This window comes from Panthera uncia, chromosome B1, assembly GCF_023721935.1.
Source record: "Panthera uncia isolate 11264 chromosome B1, Puncia_PCG_1.0, whole genome shotgun sequence".
In the NCBI taxonomy this organism is placed as follows: domain Eukaryota; kingdom Metazoa; phylum Chordata; class Mammalia; order Carnivora; family Felidae; genus Panthera; species Panthera uncia.
In genome coordinates this window covers 176,193,459-176,216,991 of record NC_064811.1, presented here as the reverse complement: position 1 = coordinate 176,216,991, position 23,533 = coordinate 176,193,459, and the positions used below count along the sequence as shown (strand labels likewise).

Here is a 23,533-nt window from a genome sequence, read left to right as displayed (position 1 = left end):
GGATTTGTTCGCATAATTCCCATTATGGGAAATCTCTAGAAATTTGTAAGCTGCACGTAGACCCAATAATCAGATTGATGTAATCACTAGTCACAGAAGAAAAAAAAAAAATGCTTAGGTCATAAATAACAAGAGAAGCCACTTATTGTAAATAAAGTAGAAGGGAGACATTACAGAGCAATTTCAACCAAGCAAGATAATTAAACTCAGAGATACTGTTTCCTGTTTCTCTGGTATAAACAACAAAGCGGCTCCACTGGCCTCTGCACAACCTGGATGTCCTAAGGCCACATCCCTCTCCTTTCCTTCCACTTTCCCTAAAGAGAATTCTGGGTCATAAAGGAATGAGAATTGGTATAACTTCTTTCCTGAAAGGACTTGAGCTTCCTCTGCATTGATATTTGTGTCATCTTATTATAAGACGAGCTAACATCTATTATTAATTGATGCACTAATTAAAGCCATATTTGCAGTTTCCATTAGCTTGTTCCCTAAATTCTCCAGAGTTGGCTGTCTGGTTTTAATCAAAACCAAATGGTAGTCCAAGTTCCCAGCCTGAAGCGGCTAGGAGGAAGTCATTCAGTGGAGGCACAAGAAAGCAGAAAAGATAAACAGATGATAGTTCACAAAATTTGTGTCGGACAAAGGGTGCAGATACCGTGAGCTGCTCTGGAGATGTGATTTGGGGACTCTGTCGTGCTGGATGCAAGAACTTGCAAGTACTTAATGTCAGCAATACTCTAATGGGATCAAGATGGAGTCTGTCTCCTGCTCTCCCAGCCCTGCGCTCGTGTAACTGGAGGCTTCTGACTGGAGCTAAAGCTGCATGTGCCATGACAGAAACTGCTTTAATTCTGTGAAGGATTCCTGGGATTGGAGAGGTTTGAAGGCAACGTTCTATCCCCTGGCTTCTCGGGATTATCCTCACAGATCTTGTCAGGTACAGTATGCAGGGCTGTAGCATTTTAACTTGTAAGTAGGGTTAAAAAAAAAAAAAAAGAAAAAGTTTTGCGTTTAGGGGATTACCGTTTTTAAAACACCTAAATTCATCTTGCTCTCCCAAGAGATCTTTTGAGAGGAGAACGGCCAAGGTATTTGGATTAAGTTGTGCACATGCATTTAATATAGTGGAAATGCTGTAGAGGAAGGAAAAAAGTGTTTTCTTTCCTTTCTTTTTTTTTATTCATCAGCAGTGTGGGATAGAGAAAACTCTACGACTTTATGACTCTCCAGCTAATCACCTCAAGAGCTTTGACAAACTCACTTCAGTTCTGTGTAAAATCAGAACTCCTAAAACGCCCAGGCGGGCTGTGCTCGGCCCCCCTCCCTCTGCTTCGTGCACTCTTTCTCACATGCACTGCTCAGAGGCAGGAAATGCTTCCCAGGCAATCTGGGCCTGCTTGTGGAGGCCCCTTTCGCAAAACATCAGTCTGAATTTAGTGGACAGAAGTCACTAGGAACGCCTTGACAGACTCCTGCTTTAACTGAGGCTCCCTCCAGCTGCAGAGGGTGTTTTTGTTAGAATCACACACTGCGTAAAACTGCTTAGAATAGAGCCATGATCTCAACCACGAAAACGTGAACTTATATTTTGGAGGAACTAACGGGGACGGACTTCTTGCCTAGCCTGAGCGTTGAACAATGTCATGCCTGGGAGTTTCAGCTCCTCGTTGTCTAGGTAAGACGCTGTGGACTCTCTGTCTTTGTATGTCGAGGCAATCTCTGAAGAGGCAGAAAGTTTGACAGAAAGGCTAGCATCTTGCACTGAGCGGTGATTTCCTAAGTTGTGGAGCTCAGCTGTGAAGTTAGAAGTGGAAAATGTTTAGTGAGGAGGAACTGTGAGTCAAATTGTTTTAGCACAATGTCAATTCTAAAACAGGCTCCACAGAGATTTTACTCTTTTCCTCCATGAGCGAAGAGGTTATTTTAATCCCTTTTTCTCTTAACTTTTTGAGGAATAAGACCAGGTTTCCTGTTGGATGGCATAATGCAAAACAAATACATATTCTCACACTTAAGTGTGAGGTGTAAATGATTTCTTTTTATCTTCCCTTCTTTTGCCAACAGGGAGAGTAGATAGCACCAGAGTGACTTTTCTTGATGATGTATCTCCAGAGAATATTCTGTGGTTTCAACCACAGCTCAAGCTGCTAGTGTACAACTTAAATGTTTCATTAAGAAACAGGTAAACTCACGAAACTTCAAAAATTATTTCTACCCTAAATAGTATTTAATCTGCCTTTCGAACACTTTAAATATTAGAGTTGGACTTAGTTTATAAGGACTTTCCTAGATGCACTGCCTAGGTCATATTTGTGTGAATATTTGTGAATAATTAAAATAAATCTGAATGACAATGACATTCGTTATTATCATTTTAAGGCAGCTGGAAATCACTACAGTCATATGAAAAACCAAGCATGTATTCATGTATTCATAATTCATATAATCATAAAATTAGATTTCTGTGGGGCTGTAGTCTCTTTAAGGTATCTTAAATGTTTAAGCCTGTACTATAGGAAGTAAGAAATCTAGCAATGACTGAAATAAAATGGACTTGCAATGCATAGCATCCTGTTACATTTATATTTCTGAAGATTGAAAAATGAAAATAATTATTTTAAAGAAACAATGTGGGATGGCATGTGAAGGGAATAAATATTTAGGCCTATCTCCAAATCAATTAAATGACCACCAAACGTAACAAATGAAAGATGAGAGCCATTTGACAGTTGGATCATAAGAAATCAAGGGTTTTAATTCTAAACTTTCACACAGTACAAGGTGACCATTTGCTGCATTAGCTAACTTACTGAATTCTATGCTAGAATGAATTATCTTGGTGAATTTTAACTATTCATTAACAAAATAAGATGTGTTATTACCTTTAAGTATTAAAAAAATCTATTGTTAAGCATGTTAAAAATAAAATGCTGACTTACCTAAATTATGATTTCATGATCGTAATTGAAAAGAATTCATAATTCTTAATAATTCACAATTTGAATTCCTAATCCAAAAGAATTTCAAGGAAGGAAAGATCTCATAAGAGATCACTTCTTGAAGCACTGTCCTGAGGTTTCCACAAGACAGCTGAGGAATGACACTCAAACATGACCTGTCCAAGGTCATACTGCGAGCTAGGGGAAGAGATAACAGAGGAACCCTGCTTCGTAATTCAGATATCTTTACACTACGTCACCTTCTCAAGTAATAGTAATTATGCACAGTGAAGTATGAAATATGTCCAGTAGAAGGCTACTTTCAGACAGAATCTTATAGCACCTCTTTAAAAAATAAAAAAGTCCTAAAACTGCCACCCGGGAGGGGGAAAAAAATCATGGCTTAAAAAAAAAGAATCAAATTCACTAAGTAATGAACTTTTCTCAAATGCAAACGTTTTTATGCCTTTAACCCTTCAATGGAGTAACTTGTTGGTGACAATTTTGTTATATTTCCTATTTATGCTAAGAAAATCCATATGCTAATAATTATACTAATATTAAACTGATGTTTCTTAAAAGCATAGGGCTAGGAAGGAGTTGTCCGATTCATGTCCTCGTATTCAAATGGCATCATAACAAATCTATCCCAACCAGCAATGATCAGGGCTTTTATTCCCCACATCAGAGCCGGTCTAAGGACCTCATGTACCCAGACATTCTTTCTTTTATCTAACCTAAATCTCTATTGCTGTAGCCTATTTCCAGTTTTATGGGTTTTTCCTCTGTGGAAACATGGAAAACGTAAATGGACATATGAAAACATAAGTGTACGTTTGTGGGCCAAATAAAGCCCACTTGCTTTCATCTTGCCTTGTATGGCTTATTTTCAATCCTTTAATTGGTTCATACATCTCCTCTGAGCCTGCTACAAGGTCCTTTAGTTGTAGAATGTAGAATTTCTTACAGTATATAAATAAGTGTCTGAGCAGGGCAGTGTGAAATGAGAGAGTTGGCTACTGAAGCTGTATCCTACTTCATATGTGACAGTATATGGTGCCATGCAAGCTGAACGCTGCACTCTCCAAGGCAAGAAACTCTCTTATAAAACTAATATATGTCATTTCTACTACATGCCATTTCTTGGAGGGAATGTGTGTCCTGATCCTTTCTTTTCCATTTTTATGAACCAGATCGAATTTCCTGATGATATTACACTTAAAAGATACGCTATTCAACACTTTGGTGTCACCATACTGCACATCCTTGGAATGAGGAATAAATTCAGTAAAGCAGTAGCTTATACAACTGACTGCATGATTAGCAGGGAGCCTAGCAAAAAAAGAATGCATCAGTTTATATTTTTCTTAAGGATATTATAATTTAAAAGGACGATTTTCCTGACCCCATTTAAACCTGCCCACAGCATCCACCTCACTACAAAGACCTTAGGTAAGCTTTAATCTCACTCATAGAGGATTGGGTCTTACTGGCTTTAAACAAGTTTAAATCGGGGACGTTTTAAATTAATCTTTTATTTTTCTCTTACGTGTTTCTTCTTGGAAAATGAATGGTGTATTATCTTACAATGAGAATCTCTCTGTAGAAATCATTACAGTACAACAGGTTTCCGAAGAGATGACCTAGTCCTGGATCAGAGAATTTTATTATCAAAATAGAGAAATGTCAATAATTGTACATGAGAATTTAAAGAGGATGAGGAAAAAGTAAAAACCTCTGGATTTGAAGGAGTTGGCATGACTGTTGTACCTTCCTCCCCCATGTGAACAGTAAGCCCCATATGCCTACAACTTTAACCAAACAAGTTTACAAAGAAGTCCAACTCCAGACTGACTTTGGTGTGGTTATAGGAATGCAACTTTTATTTCCATGGTTCCCTTTTGGCATTAAATTGGTAGTCAGTTCATAGAGTTTTGAGAAATAGATGGACTTAGTTTTTAGTTAAATTAAACGGAATAAAGGTAAAGTGTGGACCTTGAGACCACTTTTAAAAAGAGATTGTTGATTTTGATTCAGTAGATTATAGAGTATATAAGTCAACTTGAATAAAGAAGGACTCCTATGCAAAAAAAAAGGGGGGGGGAGACAATTTAAACAGCATGTATATGATTGTTCTCATTAATTAAGATAGATGGGCAGAAAAAATTGTTGTATTAGTTATATGTGTAAAAAATGTTTTGTGTATGAATGAATTAACAAAGTATTTTAGCAATACAATTGAAGTAATTCAAAGGGAAAATAAGTTCTGTAATGGAAATGAGAGAGAAAGGAAGTAGGAAGATCAAAGCAAGTTTAGAAATTCAATTAATGTTTCTTTTTATTCTCAGCAATTAACAAAATACTTAACATATGGTGTCCATACCTATTTGTCAATAAATATTTGTGGAATAAATAGGAACAAGGAAAGAAAGGAAAGAAACACCAGTGATAAAGAATGGGAATTGTGGGACTTTTTTTTTTTTTTTTAATTTTCCAGACATCCTGTGATGATAGAATAATTTTTACAGGGGAGGAAAAATAAGAGGTTGTCAAGAATCATCAGAGCCTGAGGCCAAAGGTTAACAACATTCTCATAAGATGACATAACAAATTCGTTAGAAACCAGAAGGAAGCATGAGCATCCAGAAGTAGTTTAAAATGAAAAGTTACATGAAGCCAGTGACAGAGCACTAGTGCATTTTCCACTATTTAAATGGGGTGGAGAACTGAAAAGCTCATGGGCAGAGTCAGAAAACTGGCTCTAATTTGCATCTTTGCCACTTGATGTTCTGTGATTTGTAGCACATCCCATAACTACCTAGAGTTTCTGCTGTTTATTAGTAAAATGTGGCAGAGAATGAAAACACTTATATCACTGGGTCATGTTGAGCATCACATGAGATTTTATATGGGCAAATTGTTTTGCACACAGTGCAAATCTTTGTTTAAAAGGTTTAAATAAATCTTTGTTTAAAAAAGCATAGGTCAACTAGTCAAGAAAGAAAGACTCATGGTGTTTCACGTTTTGGCCAAGTTGCTCATCTATATTGAAATAGCATGGGAATGCAAGGGATAGTTCCGTCTCCTACTCAGCCATGGATTCTGCAGCTAAGATCAATCAAAAATTAAGGAGTCGTCATCGTCATCATCATCATTAGTATCATCATTACGTCCCGTAACATCTAGTGAGTTCTTGCGGTATGCAATGGGTTAAGTGTTCTACATATATCATTAGCTTACTATTATTATTTTAGCTTAATTTTATTATTTAACCCTCAACAATTTTTCATTATTCCCATTACACAAGTGAGAAAACTGGAGAACACATTTAGGTAACTCAATCACCAAGAAAAAGAAATGGTTCTTTAACCATATTGCCTTCACAAAAAAATGGAGATAATAACTTCTGCCCACCGATAGGCATTTGACATTGAGCTAGTGACTGAGGCCTGCCAAAATTCCTCCCTATAAAATTAGGGCAATGATAGCAACTACTTCCTAGAGTGTTTGTGCATATTATTGCCAAGGGACATAGTGTAAGGACAGTACCTGACCCATAGTAAATGCTTAGGAAATGGGAGTCTTTTTTTTACTGTTACTATTATAGTGACCATCAGAAGTTTTCGATGCACCTGCTATTCTGCATCCAAAAGACATTCGATAATAAAAACAAGTTCAACTGTACATAGTTAGATGACAAAATAAAATGAGAATTGTACATATTAAATACAGACGGGAAAGTTGACATCAGAGGCAGCAACCCCTGCCAGGATATGACGTAACAGAAGTAGCTAAATTCCCAATGATTTCATGTTCCGATTTCCATGGAAATCGTACTTATTTGAATGAATGCCATCTCAGTCTCCTGTTGTCACCTAGCAATCTAAGCACCTGTGTCGATGTAGCCATATCTCTTATTTACAGTGAGTGATTACTGTGTCTACCGTTAGAGGGTTCTTAGAAATGATAGCAAAGCTAAAAATAGAAAGTGGCCACTTAAAGCAAAGACACATCTCACCATGCTGATGATAAAGCATTATAATCCATGTCCCTTGTTGAACAGAAATGCTGTTTTGCCATTCAAAAAAAAAAAAAAATAGCAGCCAAGCTCTTGATATCAAATTTAACTCTAAGCTATTTCCTATTGCATGAAAAATCGCAGCAGAAACAAGTTCAGAGCAAAGGCTCTCTTTTTTGGTTATAAGGGATTCTGTAGAAAAAAAAATATCAAGGCAAAAACAAATGATTAATTATTCATTAATATATTTGCAGAGACATCTAAGATACAGTATAGTTCTAAATGCTCAAAGGATTCTGCATATGATGAAACACTATCAATGAGAAAACTGTGTACTTTTGAAACATAGGCAAATCTAAAGAGAATACATGTATCTAGAAAATACTGCATCCATGATGCAATATTATTCCCCATGATGTATTATTTTTTAAATTTTATTTAAATCTAAGTTAGTTGCCATATAATGTAATAATGGTTTCAGATGCAGAATTTAGTGATTCATCACTTACAAATAACACCTAGTGCTCATCCCAAGAAATGCCCTTCTTAATGCCCATCACCCATTTAGCCCATCCCCCCCCCACCCAACACCCCTCCAGCAACCCTCAGTTCTCTGTATTTAAGAGTCTCTTACGGTTTGCCTCCCTCTCTGTTTTTATCTTCCTAATTCTGGGATCATTTGGAAACCAGTTATCCTCAAAAAGGTCTTAGTGATATCAGGAACATATTATGAAGTATTCCACGATTTCCTCAAATTGCCTGTGGGTTACTTAAGAAAACATTAAGAGAATCAGCAGACCTGGCTGACCTAAACTCTAAAGTGGTAGTAAGTCACGCTCTGCCAGTATCTGGGCCCCTCCCTGTGGAAGAAAGAAAGAAAGAGAGAGAGAGAGAGAGAGAGAGAGAGGGAGGGAGGGAGGGGAGGAAGGAAGGAAGGAAAGGAAGGAAAGAAATGACTGAAGCTGAATTACATAGCAGGAACCTGAAGGTAAAAATAGGGCACCACAGGAATAATAATTTATAATTTTAGAAATCTGCTTTTTTTTTTTTTTAAATGATGGACTGACTTCTAGTGAATTGACAGAGTTAATTTTCACATTTAACTCCTGGAATCTTTGGCCCCCGAAAGCTAAGAATAAGAAAAAATTTTCCAAGCTCAGGAAAACTGAGATACACATGAGAAATAGGTCAATATTAAAAGAATATTTTTAAATTGGGTACCTGCTTCTTCAGTTTTCTTCTAAAGCCCAAAACTGATGGAAGCTTGGATGTGTCTTTCGGAAAAAGGAATGTACTACTTATTCCGCTGGCGTGGTTCATTATAGGTGGTTTATTTTATAATATACTATTTTTTATGATATCTAGACAGCCTAAATGCATGGTAGCTATCTCATATATAATATTTTAAGCTTCATGAAGCAATTTATCAATAAAGAGTTTCAATACGAGTTTGTTTTCCACAAACAGCTAAGAGGCATAATGAGTAAATTCCAACATCTGACAAAATATGTGGAAGTAGATGGATAATGATTTTGTGAAGAATTGGGACACAGATTGCTACTCAAGAAAGAAAATCTGCATCCAATCATATGGACATAAATTCACACATCATATTATTAAAGATCTCTCTCTCCCACAGTCTATTACTAGCCCTGTCAGATTTGGATCAGACAGAATGAATATTTTAAAGGAAAAGCGCTAATTATCTTTTACTAAAATCTGGCTACCCCAACCCCTGACTAGAGTCATAGAAATGCTTTTTTAAAACGTGGTATCTTTTTTGGCTTTTTGTTCATGCATTTACATGAAGGAATTAAGAAGAGTCATATCTGCCTACGCTTTCTTACTGCTCCTAAGCATCTTGAATATGAGACATCAGTTTGGCAATGAAAAGCATTCCTCTTCATGTTATCACTGAGTTGGAGAGCAGTAGGAAGATGCCCAAATGTGCACCACTTGGTTTGCTAGATAATTTGTTCCTTGACAGCCTCATCAAGAAAATGAATTTCGTTTTGGCCTCTGCAAATTCTCACTGTAATCAATATTTACTTTGAAATTAATGAGCCTACAAGTGAAAAACTCTATTAAGTTGTGATCATGTCTGTGTTGTTGCTTCTGTTCTAATTGTCTAATTCAGTTTGTAAGTGGTTTGGGGGCATTTACTAGTTGCAAATGTGACTCCCTGAAAGTAGGCTCAGAGACATGAAGATTTGAAATCGTGATAGGATCTTCAGATTCCCAGTCACTCCATTTCACAGACTTGACCCTTATATTAGCAACAACGTAGGTCAATGTAGCAATGTTCTTTTCTTGGTTCAGATGCATTCTTTATCTTTAAAGAGTACATTTTAGAGAGTTGAAACTACTTTTAATTAAAAGGGTATTCCCCTCATTTCTTCTCTTCTTTCCCACAATGGCTGAGAATATGCTATATGGTAGATATTACTCTTATATATGCTTTAAAAAAAGTTCTAGAAGGACAACATGACCTACAATTTAACATGGGGTAAGTAATTAATATGAAAGACCCTAAGGGAAACCAGAAGCAACTGTGGACATTTAAAGAAAAAGTAGAAAAATAAAGAGAAAGCGGCAGTTGTATTATGTCTTTAGTTTCTAGTAAATACATAGAATCTGTGTGAAGGGATTTAAAAATGACCCAGAAGTCAATCATGTGTGCATGCATGTGTGTGTGTGTGTGTGTGTGTGTGTGTGTGTATACATACATTTTAAAATTTAAAAATTTTTGTTTATATATGTGCATATATGTATGCCTATATACGTCATTTGTTTCTGAAAGGATAAAATGAGATACCCACATTTAAGGGGTTGAATCAGGAAAGTTGTCATTTTCCAAGTACTATGAATGAGATGTCCAGGAGAAGTTGCCAAATAGTGTAATGAAGAATTCCTCTTTTCATATGCAGTTACTCAGTTCAGGTTATGTGCAGCTTATTTTCTATATCTTATTTTTTTTATTTTTTAATTTTAAAGATCTGTTAAATGTTTTTTATTTATTTTGAGAGAGAGAGCGTGCATGCATGCACAAGTGGGGCAGGGGCAGAGAGAGAGAGAGAGAGAGAGAGAGAGAGAGAATATCCCAAGCAGGCTCCATGCTGTCGGCACAGAGCTGGATGTGGGGCTAGAACTCGTGAACCGTGAGATCATGACCTGACCCAAGATCAAGAGTTGAACACTTAACCAACTGAGCCACCCAGGCGCTTCTTGTTTTCTGTATCTTAAAACTTCTGTTCAGATAACATTTTAGAGAGCTATAGCTGAGAGGATTACCAAGAATATTTGTCCTGAATGGCAGATGTTCCTAAAAGGGTCAAAGGAAGGAGCGCCTGGGTGGCTCAGTCAGTTAAGCGTCCGATTTTGGCTCAGGTCATGATCTCATGGTTTGAGTTTGAGCCCCGCATCAGGCTCTGTGCTGACATCTCGGAGCCTGGAGCCTGCTTTGGATTCTGTGTCTTCCTTTCTCTCTGCCCTCCCCTGTTGCACTCTGTCTCTCTCTCTCTCTCTCTAAAAAAAAAAAAAAAAAATTATAAAAAAAGAGTCAAAGGAGGAAGAAGTCATTAAAAAAATACCACCTAAGAATCTTACAGAAAACTACATGACATTATTGGCCCAAAATAAATACCCAAACTGGCACCTTTATTGTGCTAAAGGAATGAAAGAAGATATATGTGTAATTGTGAGGGGGTAGTATTGTGACTGGGGAAGGGAATACAGGGAATAGTTTGGCCCTATTGGATGTGTTGTAGAGGAACTGCAATCATATTTACCTATCAACTCAAAATCACTGCTCTCGAGGCGCCTAGGTGGCTCGGTTCGTTAAGCGTCTGACTTCAGCTCAGGCCATGATCTCGTGGTTCATGGGTTTGAGCCCCACATTGGGCTCTGTGCTGACATCTCAGAGCCTGGAGCTTGCTTTGGATTTTGTGTCTGCCTCTCTACCCCTCTCCTGCTCCCACTGTATCTGTCTTTCTCTCAAAAATCAACAAACGTTGGGGCACCTGGGTGGCTCAGTTGGTTAAGCGTTCGACTTCTGCTCAGGTCGTGATCTCATGGTTTGTGAGTTCGAGCCCTGCATCAGGCTTTCTGCTGTCAGCAGAGGGCCCACTTAGGATCTTCTGTCCCCCTCTCCCTCTGCCCCTCCCCCATTCACGTTCTCTCTCTCTCTCTCTCTCTCTCTCTCTCTCTAAAATATAAACATTTAAAAATTAAAAAAAAAAAATCACTGCTCTGGAACAAGCCAAGTAGTGTACTATATTTCTTTTCCTTTAAATCTCTTTTTCCTGGAGGTAATAACTGATTTTTCTAGTTTTCTGTGTAATTATTACTAATTCTTCCACCTAAATTGGCTGACTTTATTATAAAACCCTCTCAATGTGGTCACATACCTCATATAATGTATTATATCCATGTTTTTTCCTTAGAGTCATCTCTTGTAGAGAACTTTGGGATTTATTTGAAATGATTGCTTGCTAGGCCTGCTACATAAATTTCACCCTGAAAATTCCATTCCCTGATCTTTGTGTTGAATTTCTGACTCCCTTGTTGCCGTGTCTTTTCCACTTTATTTATTCTCTTATTTAGGTGGAACTATCCCTACAGTAGCTTCTTGAGAAGAGGGGGGACATCTTTTAAGTCTCCTCATATAATTTTATGGTAGAAATAATTTCTCATCAGAATTTTGAAGATATATTTGCCTGTCTTGTCTCCAGTTTTTCTGTTAAGAAATCCAACACCACTGAGATTCCCAATACATAATATATAATCTCTTTTCTCTCTCTGATAACATGTATGTGCATTTGCTTAACTCTAAAGCTCTGAAATTTCACAATAATGTTTTCTGTTGTGGTCTATTTTTATTCCTTGTAGTACTGCATACTTTATGAATTCCCTTGTGTCTGAAGACCTGGGTCTGCAAAATTTTCTGAAAACAAATTTGTTAAATCTCTCCCCTCAATTTTCTCTGAATGCACCTGAGAAATGCGGTTCCCCTTCAAGATGACAAATGGGTTTTCAAGTTGTTAGTAATTCTCTGGAGTTTATTGTTGCCCCTACTATCTTTTTGAAGGAGGTGATTCTAGAATAGTGAAACTCTGAACCTCAGCTCCCATTTGATCTGGATGTTGTGGAGGCAGGAAATTTACTACAGATGGCCTTATTCCTCTAGTTTTCTCCTCTAGAAGCCCTATCCAACATTTACACCATCCCCATACCACTCACTATTTAGAAGGAAGGAAGGAAGGGAAGAAGTGAGGGAGGGAGGGAGGAAAAGAAGAGAGGAGGAAGGAAGGGGAAAAGGAGGAAGGGAGGAAAGGAGGGAGGGAGGGAGGAAGGGACAGGAAAGGGAGGGAGGGAGGGAAGAGGGAAGGAAGGAAGGAAGGAAGGAAGGAAGGAAGGAAGGTAGGCAGGCAGGCGCACAGGGAGGGAGAAACTGATGACCTTCTGTTTTATGTTAAACTTTACATGGTATCTGTGGCCATGAGAGGACTTATTTTTTTTTTCTTTACGTGAGTTTCTTCCATAAAATTGTTAAGTTCCTTTAGGAAAGGTAGAATATATTATTTAGGTTTATATTCTCAATGTTTAGCGGGATGTCTGTGGCCCCTGGGCACTAAATAAACAGGTATTGAAGACTTGTCCAGGTAGCTTTGCTGTCAGTTCCTCAATGCTGCACCCTTGATTTCAGACACAAGTGCCTTATTTGCATCACCTTCTCCCAGGCTATAGAATGAGCAATGGTGATTATCATCAGGTTCTTCTTTTCTAAGGACAATTGCCAGGCCAAAATACACAGTATGTGTTTATTTCAGAAGCAGGTACAAAGGAGAACATGATCATTTGATATCAGATATAGGTCAGTGATTCTCAAACTAGAAGGTCTCCAATTGTTGTTATTGTTTAGTGTAATAATGTTTAACTTCAGGGCACCTGGATGGCTCAGTTTGTTGAGTGTCTGACTCCCAATTTTTGCTCAGGTCATGATCTCAGGGCCATGGGATCAAGCCCCACATCGGGCTCCATGGTGAGTGTGGAGCCTGCTTGGTATTTCTCTCTCTCTCTCACTCTCTCTCTCTCTCTCTCTTTCTCTCTCCTTCTCTCTCCCTCCCTCCCCCCATCTGCCTCCCCAACCTACACATGTTCTCTCCCTCTCTCTAAAATGATAAAAAAATTATATTTAATTTCAATTAACTTTAAAATACTGTATGGCATAAAATGCTTATGTCAAGGAATGGTTAAGTGTTACAAAATTAGCTCAAATAATAAATCTGAAATTAATTGTGTCTAAACACCCTATGCACTAATATCACAAAAAGCAAATTTGGACATTTTACAAACATTTTCCAAAATGGTTACATAATTAGAAGTACATAGAATCTCTTGTAATATTAATGCAGTGGTGTTTGAACACATGCATTTAAGAAGTGAAAAATCCCCATGGAAATTCACTTCATAAAATCAACACCCTGCAATGACCTATACTTTTCCAGATCCTTCATCCAAATCCTCAGCTGTTGAGCTCATTCTGAATGGAATTGCACAAAAAAGATTACAAAAAATATTAAATAGAAATTTGCAAAATAACTAGTATTTAGAAATATCATTTTAAGGAAAGCAGCCTGCTGAGGAGGCTGATGGGGAAAATCAGGTCTTTTACAAAGACTTCTCTATCTATAGGATGGGTTCTAGTCAATTCAGATGACTTAGAAAATTAGGTCAGTATGCTCAGATGCAATTGATAATAATCCAACGCTACTTTTTCTTAATACTCTGTTCAGCCTTTAGATCGTAGAGGCAGATTATAGCTATAAATCTTATAAATAGAATTTAAATAGGAAGTGTGAATAAGAAAGTCTGGAGAGAGAAATTTTTAAAAAATCTATCAGACTGTAGGATATGGAATGAGCACTCAAAATGTAGGGATGATGGTCATAATGATAATTATGAAATTTTATGTCTTAAAAATATATAGACACCGTACATTCATAAGAATGATTTGGAAATGTCCAAAGAACCTAGATTCACAGGACAGGAGTTAATGTTTTGTGTTCAGTCTACCTAATTTACAATCTCTTCTCGCAACTAGATGGCCTCAGAACTTGTTGAACTATCTTCCTTTGACATTATAAAAACACTTACCTATTTGCCAAGGTTAAGTGAAATAAATTAATATTATGATAAGGTCCTAGGGGCAAAATTTTTATGTAATCTGTCCCCCAAGGAGTTAATAAAACTCAATTTCTTTTTAGTAAAAGAAACGAATTCAGAATTTAGTCTCAACTTAAATGTAAATGTGGTTTAGGAATGACACAGTAATACCACTTTGCATTTCTTAAGTTAGCCTGCTCTTTCTACACTGGATAAAAATAAAGAAAAGAAAGCATCTAAAACAGAACCGCCCTATTACAACCCAAATTTGCCCATGAAAGCAGAAATTTTCTGGCCTGCATCTATGCGTTTTTTCCACTTTCCGTAGCCTCCCACACTATAATGACTTATGCATGGAATTCAGGGACTTTATATTTTCTTTTGAGTGCAAAATGAATGCCAACATGGAAAATGTGCATGCTGACCATTTTCAAATGGTCACAGGCCTTTGAGAGAACCAGATAGTATCCAGAAAGATATTTGGTCAGGCTAGGGTACCAAATTCTAGTACATTCCTTAATAAGTCTGCTGGTCTTCACAGCATGGGAATATTTACCTTTCTGGCAAGTGCTTAGTCAGAATAGCTTGAAGTTTTTGGTAGGGACTCAGAATCCTTTTCAATAGACTGAAGTGACCCAAAACCAGTGTAGTAGTTAATCTTGTTTATGGCTGAAATCAATAAGCCAATCCATGTTATGTGCTGACAGTTCTTGTGTGGAGGAAAAAATGGAAGTGTCTACCTTTTGAATGGGATTTTTCTTTTATGGTCCAATAATTTGGTTTCATTTTGGGGCAACATTTGGATTAGTCATTTTTGCAAAGTTCAGTTTACATTGGGATAATCTGTTTCCTTGAACTAAGGGGTTTGAATAATTCAAGGCGAAAAGGAGATGGAAACCTGGAATGTATTTATATCCTACCCTATCTTATGCCTGGTTTTCTGGTTTACTGAAATTTTTATGGCTAAAGTCTAATAGAAGTATACAAACGAAACTCCTTGGAAGCCAAAAAGAAAGAGACCGAAGTTTCTGAAGAATTGTACCCACTGTTTTATCATGCTCACATCTTCTTTTTGGTTCTCTGAGTTCCTGCCTGAGGAGTTTAGATTTTATACATACTAAATGTATGTGGAGGGAAGGGGTACAGGTAGAATCTCATGCCACGGAGACAGTAAAGTTTGTTGGCTATCTAAATTTGGGCCTTAGAACCTGGGCCTAGTGTAAATCCTGGCGTGCTTCCTGGATGTATTACCTTGGGCAAGTTATTTAACGTCTCAACAAAATGAGCTTGCCACCTAGTAGTAGCAGTAATAGCATGACTGTAAATGTATTTATCCTAAGGCATGGCCAGTGGTCTGTGTTCCATTTTCTTATGAATTATGTGTTGATAGGAGCTAAACCAGATTATTCCATGTTTGTTAGTCACTCCCTGGAGTAAATACGTCCTGGTAGTTTGGCCTCTGTATCAGCTCTTTCACAGACTAGTCCATTACACAGGCTGTCTCTGTAGCTCACGTTTTGCACGAGCAGCTCCTGGTGGCCATTGCTGCAATTCAAACCGAACAACAAATAGATTTCTGTAAGAACTTGGGTTCACAAAAGTAAAGCGGGAAAGTGTGTAAGCTAGAGTAACAAGTTTCTTCTGGTGATTTCTATTAAGTACTGCAAGGCAAATATGTTCTTAATGGAGTGTCAAACACTCAGGACTTACGTCTTCATTCATTTATAGGTCAGTCGATCCACCTGCCTTTCAAATGCTGTCAACGTTTTTTGACCAGAAATATTAAATGTGAAGTTTTCTTCTAATATCAGGCTACTTCTTAAAGAAATAACATCATTAAATCTATGGAAAGAAGCTTTGTAAATTCCCTTACTTAATCTTTCATAGCACAGATTAAGCGCTCTCTTTTCCAAGACACATGTTGACTCTAGAATGATTATCCTAAACTATATATAAATTTTTAAATTTTTTTCATAGGTGGCAAAATGATAAAATTCACTCTCTTCTTCGGTCCGCGCATATGACGTAATGTCTCCTCAAGTTCCATCTCCTTCCGCGTCACATGGAACGTATCTCTCAGTCTGTTGTCAAACTACGATGACATGTCTGTAGCTATCAGAAAGAGAAGCTGGGAAGAACATGTGACCCAATGGATGGGGCAGCCTTTTAATTCCGATGATTGTAACCCAGCATGCCATCATGGACTAGTAGCTGACAGCTCCCAGGCAAGTATGGAAAAAGATGCAACTTTAAATGTGGATCGCAAAGAGAAGTGTGTTTCACTGCCAGACTGCTGCCATGGCTCAGAGCTGAGAGACTTTCCTGGGAGGCCAATGGGTCACATTTCAAAGGAGGTGGATGAAAATGACAGCCCCGAAGGTGAAGATCAGTTTCTTTCTCTGGAGGCCAGCACGGAAACACTAGTGCACGTGTCTGATGAGGATCCCGATCCCGAGCCGTATGTTACAGATGATAAACAAATTTTAACTACGCAAGGACATAAGATATCAGACCAACATACTATCAGAGGAGCAGGCTCCTTAGTAAAGACACTGCCCGTCATGGAAGGTAACCAAAGTAACTCCCGGGAAATGGCTGGCGGAGCTGACTTGGCACTGGTAGAAGAAAAGAGGGGGAAAAAACCTGTTGACACTACAAGTAAAAGCCTGGAGCTTTGTAATGATATAAGCTTAAGTGAAGTAAAAGATGCATCCAAAACAAATGCATGTGACTCTTCACATGTGAAAGATATTGTGCCTGAGAAGCAATTGCTTAATTCGGCTGTAATTGCTCAGCAACGAAGAAAACTTGACTTCCCTAAAGATGAACATGAAAGAAACACCTGCGGTGTAGTACAGGATGAGTTCTTAGCTATTCCTCACAAGGGCAGAGGACTGCCATTATTAAAAGCAGATTCTGGAAGCTGCCTTCTGCAACCTCCTTCCTGCCCTGATGGAATGTCAGCTGAAAATGGCCTCGAGAAGAGTGGTTTCTTAGAACATCAAAACAAATGTCTTCCAAAGGTCAACTCAGAAAATGGCATGCGGTGTTTACACTTAAAGGAGACTCTGGCCACCCAGGAACCCACAGATAATCCGGTCAGACTTCGCAAAAGAAAGGTAAGGCACATGTGCAGATTATCTGGTTTTTGGAATTTTATAAATACCCTTGTTTCTATCACTTATTATTTTGCTAGGGTTAAAGAGATATGTAGATGTTTCTTTTGCCCTATAGTGTAGCTGTATAACTCAAGGATTATCTTCTTGGGGGGGAACATCAGAATATGTAAAAATTAGAATATAATAACCTATTCATTTCACTAATAGTATTTATCATAGTTTGTGAACTATGCTCTTTGGAATTGTGTTGAAGACAGAATTGGTTTCACTTTCCTTAGTTGGAATTAAATAGCCACCAGATAGCTCATAGTTCAAGGCCTAGCTGATGAGTGTTCCCTAATTTTTAGAAAGAAAGTAATAACACTTTCTTTATTTAATGTCAGTTATTTGGACTTACTTCTTTTGCCCTTCAAAAAGTATATTTTATCATAATTAAAGTGGTATGAATCACATGTTAAAAATGACCCTTTTACATCTCCAAAGACAACAGTATGCCCTACCCCCAAATATGTTTATAAAAATAATACCCTGGCACATTTGCTATCATTAGGTGTATCAACTTTTCTTTAATTCTGAACCAAAAAGAACCAATAGCTGAAATTACTTTTTATGGTGAGTCTCCTTTACTCCTGTAGATGCCACAATCCCCTTAGAAGTTTCCAAGTGAGAGAAGCAAAGATTGGAGTGGAGTTATTTGAAGCATGGCTTAGCTAGTAGACTCTTGGCCAAAATTTGTCTTATCCTTAGGATTTTCCCCAAATTCTTCCCACAATGTAGTGGTTTACTATCCTGATGTAAATACAAATATAATTTCTTCTATAAATGCAACGTGGTCATTGGCATTGAAAACTCCCTGTGGACTGGACAACATCTTTCCTCCTCTTTTGATATAATATTAATCTATAATGGCACTTCTCCTCATACAAAACCAATGTTCAACTGGAACTATGTACAATGAGGAAAGAAAACAATCTCTAACTCTTTGTGGGGGAAAAAAAGAAAAAAGAAAAAACAAAGTCCAGTTTCCACAAACTGTGGTTTTGCTAACAAACTAGATCAGTAACGTGTCATAAATTAGTTTAAATGAAGTCAAAGACTTGACAGCCAACGATCAGTATGCTCAAACTCTATGACAACAGAGCATTCTGTGTTTCTGGCAAACTCTTCTTTCTTTATACATCGCATTGAAATATTAATGCTGCATAAAGTTGTTATGATTGGCATGCTCAGGTCACTTTTCCAGAAATGTCCTATATCCTATCAAATCTGCTGGGAATGCGATAATGACATAAGAAATTATTAATCGACCTATGACATAGCTCCCCTAAAATAAGACAAACCCTGCCCAGCTGCTGACAAACATTAAACATTCCAGAAACATATGCTCACCACTTGGACATTTATATCAATAGTAAGAATGCTGGAAAGAATTTTCTCTTGGACATGTCACTATAGCATGGTTACATTAGGAGAGATGTAATTATAACCTATTTACAAGTTCTAACTTAAATATTCTATTTTAAGCATGTCATTATCTCAAAGTGTTATGGCCTCGTCTGGTGGAATATTTGCTTCGACTCTACAATTCCTTCGGGATGCTTTGTAATAAACAGATTAAATGCAAAATTTCAAGTTTGGACTTTACTCTGGATAAGCATCATTATGGGAGAAACCTCTATAACCAAAGTCTGTAGGAATTTCTGTTCTGTTCAATAGTGAATGAGTATTAAAATGCCTTTGAATTGGCAATTTACCATTTTAGAGCTTTACCAAGGACAATAGTAAAGCAAACTCATAAATGTGCAGAAATGTTTATCATTGTATTGTATGTTACTGACAAAAAAAGAATGTAAATTTCCATCAATAAGGAATGCTTAATTATTGTTTGTCTATACTTTGGAATGCTATGCAGCCATTAAAAGATAGAGGGAGATCCATGTACACTAACTGAATGATCTCATGATACAGCACATCTGGCAAAAGGCAGGGGCAGACCTGGATGTGTAGCACATACCGACCTTATATGACAAAATGTGTATATTATAGATAAAAATATAAATACAAATAGGAACGGGGGTATAAACCTCTCTATGTGGTTAAATAAGACTGTGCAAAATCCTGGCTATCTAGGCACAAAATTATTAATAGCAGTTATTTTGAAAGAATGGAATTAAAAGTATAGAAGCAGGGGATTTTCACCTTTTCCCCTATATAATTGTTATAAAAGGTGTTAGAAATATGGATGAAATGCATACAATGAACAGAAGTACAAAAGCAAAATAGCACTAGATATATAAAGTATTTGGAACATGTTCTGCATGGCACAAAATGACCTTTACATAGTTATTATGACTATCATTACTTCTATGAAATAGAAACAAGTATGTATAAAGTTTTTCAAAATGTCAACAAGAATTCTAGTCAACTACTCCATTCATAATACCAGTGCACATCATTTAAAACAGATAAGCCTTTTGGGGAGACACACAAGCCACATTTTCATGTCTAAGGTGTCAGGGACCAGATGCAAAAAAGGATTTGCTTAATTGTCTGTATCTTTAAAACTATTTGTCAGCCATGGTGACAGCTTTAAGATTAGTGCATGTAAAGGTGAAGTAGAATATAAGCTAATAAATTTTTAGAGAACTTTAATCAGCTTATTATCTGATGGTCATATGAGTGAGCCAAATCCTTCACTGAATTTATGAGCATGATTTTTTTTTGGGGGGGCGGTCAGGATATAATCAAGGTTCTAAGACTTGTAAAAAAATAAAACTCAAGTAGAGCTTCTAAGAGTAATCCTCAGAATGTACTGAAATAGCATTATACTAGAGATATAATTGTATGTTACATATACATTATCACTTCTTGAAATCTATAAATCTTGGCGGGCATTCACTGTTTTGCATGCTGTATTTTTTTTTGTTGTTGTTGCTTTCCAATGTTATCTCTGGCCATCCAAGGATGGCTACACATGTATTTATTAAGCGTCCCAAGTGGAGAGGGCTACATTTGTAGTGTATATAAATATCAATCTTTTAAGCTAATAATTCTCCTAAATATGATGAAATATATAATTAAAGTGAAGCCAATGAAATCAAAGGAAAACCAAGTAGATTAGGAGCAGACATTGGCAAATGAGTCAGAAGGTCATGTGGCATATGACCAGCATTTATAGGGTGTGGGTAAGTCTTTGGGGTAAGGCAGCTGGTTCAGGGCAACTCTCAGAGACAAATTCCACAGAAATCTGGAGGAGGGAGACACTCTAAGAAGTGGTCTCTTTAAACCAAATGAGATGTGAAGATGGAAAATATGTAAGGAAAGGCTTGAGGTTAGACTTTTTTAAAGAACTAGTGTATTTGTTCTTGATGGTGGTTAGCTAATTAAAGAGAGTCCAACATTTAGTCTTCTCTAGAGACTATTTAAATAGTTCCCAAAGTTTTGCATAGCCGTAATAGTTATATAAATGTATGAACATAGTTTTATTTGCTCACACAAAATATAATCCATATTACAAAGCGATATAAACTCCAGAATATAATGCAAAAATGATCTGAACCTTGAGAAGACACCTGATTCCACATTCGAACAAAAATCTCACGTCCGAGCCAGTAAACTAAACTGTATCATTTTTGCTGTAGTTTTGACTGCTGTCATAGAAAACCAGCATAAAAGTGGCTTAAATCTAACATCTTTTTCTCACATACACATAATAATTTGGTATAAACAGTACTGGACCAATATGTAGCCTCTATGTTTTCACAGCCCCAGACCATTTCCATCTAACTGTTCTACCACCTTGAGCCCTTATTGAGAGTCAAGTCAGTGGGAAAAGGAGGGAGTGCAGGGGTGGCCACAGTCCCGTGTAAAGGCAGGACCCAGAAGGTGCACACTTCTTTTTCTCCCACATTTCATGTGCTAGACTTTAGTTACATGGGCATACCTAGCAATAAGGGCTGAGAAATGGAGTCTGCATTCTGGGTAAGCAGGCGTCTGCTAAAAATTCTATTATCAAAGAATAAGGAGAAATTTTATATTATCACCCATACCATTAAATATGTCGAGGAACAACACTCTAACAAATTTATTCCAGTACATCATGGCCTGTGGTGAAAGGAATAAACAGGCTCCTGTATGTTAGGTGGTGTTTTGTATAAATACTTAATTTCACACTACAGAATACCTTTCTGTGTTAGGAAACTTTTCAAAGTGATGTTGATCAAATGCTACACGTTGTTAATGGAAAAATCCCAGGAATGAAACATTATACTGTATATACTGTACCTTATCCCTGGACAAGTGTAATATATTAATTAGAAATGACTGATAAAATCAAGTCTTTTCTCCTTACCCTATCTCTAACATATGTATAAATTCAGTAAAAGCGCACTTCTACTTGAAATGACCTTCTCATTCCTTTCTATGACCGTCTTGTTTTTTCCTGTCTCCTGACTGCCAATGTGGGAGCCTTGTAGCATGAGGAGGCTGTCATTGACCAATGGGTGACATAAAGAACAGTGTAAATCATGGAAAAGATAGAATGGGCCAAGATAGGAAGCCAGCTGGAAGAATACAAAAGGGAAGGAAAAAAAATTGTCTAAGAAATAAAAAACAAAATGATGGTTAAGCCAAAACCCCCAGATATGTTGAATGAAAGCAGGGACTAGTGGAAGAATTAGACTTTGTTAAGAAGCCTACTATTATTTGACAAAAAGGAAGGAATACAAAGCAGGGTAAGTATATGTACCTCTGCAGATAGATTCATAATAACAGTATGATTTTATACTGAGTTCCCAGGGTTTTGAAACAGATAATCCTGTTGAGTAGATTATACTGTTTTTAAACTTTGTTTTCCTGGCTCAAGGATTAGGACTGGCAGAGAAAAGTCACCACCAGGTGGAAAGTGGGCATGTAGAGAGATAACTAGGTCCTCCCAGCCATATTTTAACTGGGTTTGTGTCTTAGATAAACCTGGCAATTTTGCGAGCAGCTCGTTTTGTGTTGTTAGGCCACTGAAAACCATCGAATTGTTTTATGCCATTTAAACTAGTGTTTGCCTTATGAACAACTAGAAAGCCAGAAACATATCTGCAGACATTGGGGGCTCAAATATTTTGCCTCATAATATACTATGTTTATTGTATAGTATATTGTATATCGTATTGTAATGTATAGTATAGTATAGTATAGTATAGTATAGTATAGTATATACTCCCCGAAACACTACTGGAGTGTTCTCAAGTAAGACTTCTGTTTGACTCACACTTCAGGGAGGGAACATCAGTGCAGAGAAAGAGAAAAGGGGTGGGGCGGAGGAAGGGGAGGAGAAGGAAAAGGGAAAGAGAGAAAGAGAGAAGAACAGAGGGGATGATAAGTTATATTAGGTTACCAAGAGAAGCACCAGTCAACTGCAAGGAGAAGCAAAGCTCCAAGCCCTTGAGAAAAGTGGATTTCTAGCAGCTGGAGTCAGATTCTATTTCAGCACAATGCGCTTATGGTGATCACCAGCACGAGTTTAGCAAGGAGACAAGGAACACGAATTTGATTCCAGTGCTCATAGAGCAGGTGGAGAGGATTATTGTTATTATGGGTTCACATGAGGAACTCTGCCGAGTAGGGCCAGCGCTCGCCAGCTCACCTCCACCAGGCTGCAGGTGAAGCCCCAGTGAGCTCCTATCTCAAGATCCCCAAATGGTTTCACTTTGGGGGGACTTTTCCAAATTTCCTCAGCCAAGTTAGTTGCTTGATTCTCCCTTCATTCACAGAGGACTTCTCTCTTTTGTAACCTTTACTATAAAATCATTTGATCCCACCACTGCTAACTAAAACAGAAACTTGGTGGGACCAGTGTTGCGTCTGTAGAGGTTCAGATTTGTGTCTGTAGCATTCAGCCCAGTGCTTAGAACTCCATTCATCAGTGTTTGAATGAATGAATATTGGTGTTATGGTAAAGAATTTATTTTCAGAAGACGAAATCAGATGTCAAGAGCCTAAGAATAAAGACGCAGAAAAAATGGAATCATACAACCCAAATCAGAAAACAGATAGCTCATGCTTTGTACCATAACCTCCTCTCTGTGCTCCCTGCTATTTCCATGCTAAAACAGAGCGTGAGAGAAGAGGGAGAAAAGAACTATGTAAAATCTGGTTCTCCGAGGCAATCTTTGAGTTTGATTATTATTACCATTGATCTCAAAACAACAAATTAATTGTAACTCATTGGTGCATAGAAATCTGAGGGGTCAATGTTATTTAGAATCTACTCTATTGTTTCCGGAGAGTAATGGGCA

At 37.4% G+C, this 23,533-nt stretch overlaps 1 protein-coding gene across 8 annotated transcripts in view; it reads left to right on the top strand.

Moving 5' to 3' along the window:
• The window catches only part of DLC1 (DLC1 Rho GTPase activating protein), a 550,042-nt gene that overhangs the window by 132,467 nt on the left and 394,042 nt on the right, over positions 1 to 23,533 (top strand). For 6 of the 8 annotated variants that reach the window (XM_049631680.1, XM_049631683.1, XM_049631686.1 and 3 more), the window contains one exon: positions 16,102 to 17,243. In XM_049631680.1, the coding sequence (XP_049487637.1) occupies positions 16,227 to 17,243 (1,017 nt within the window). In that variant the 5' untranslated portion in view covers positions 16,102 to 16,226. Of the gene's footprint in view, positions 1 to 501; positions 941 to 1,201; positions 1,679 to 16,101; positions 17,244 to 23,533 lie in introns of those variants that run through there. The other 2 variants (XM_049631684.1, XM_049631679.1) reach the window with 2 other exon arrangements.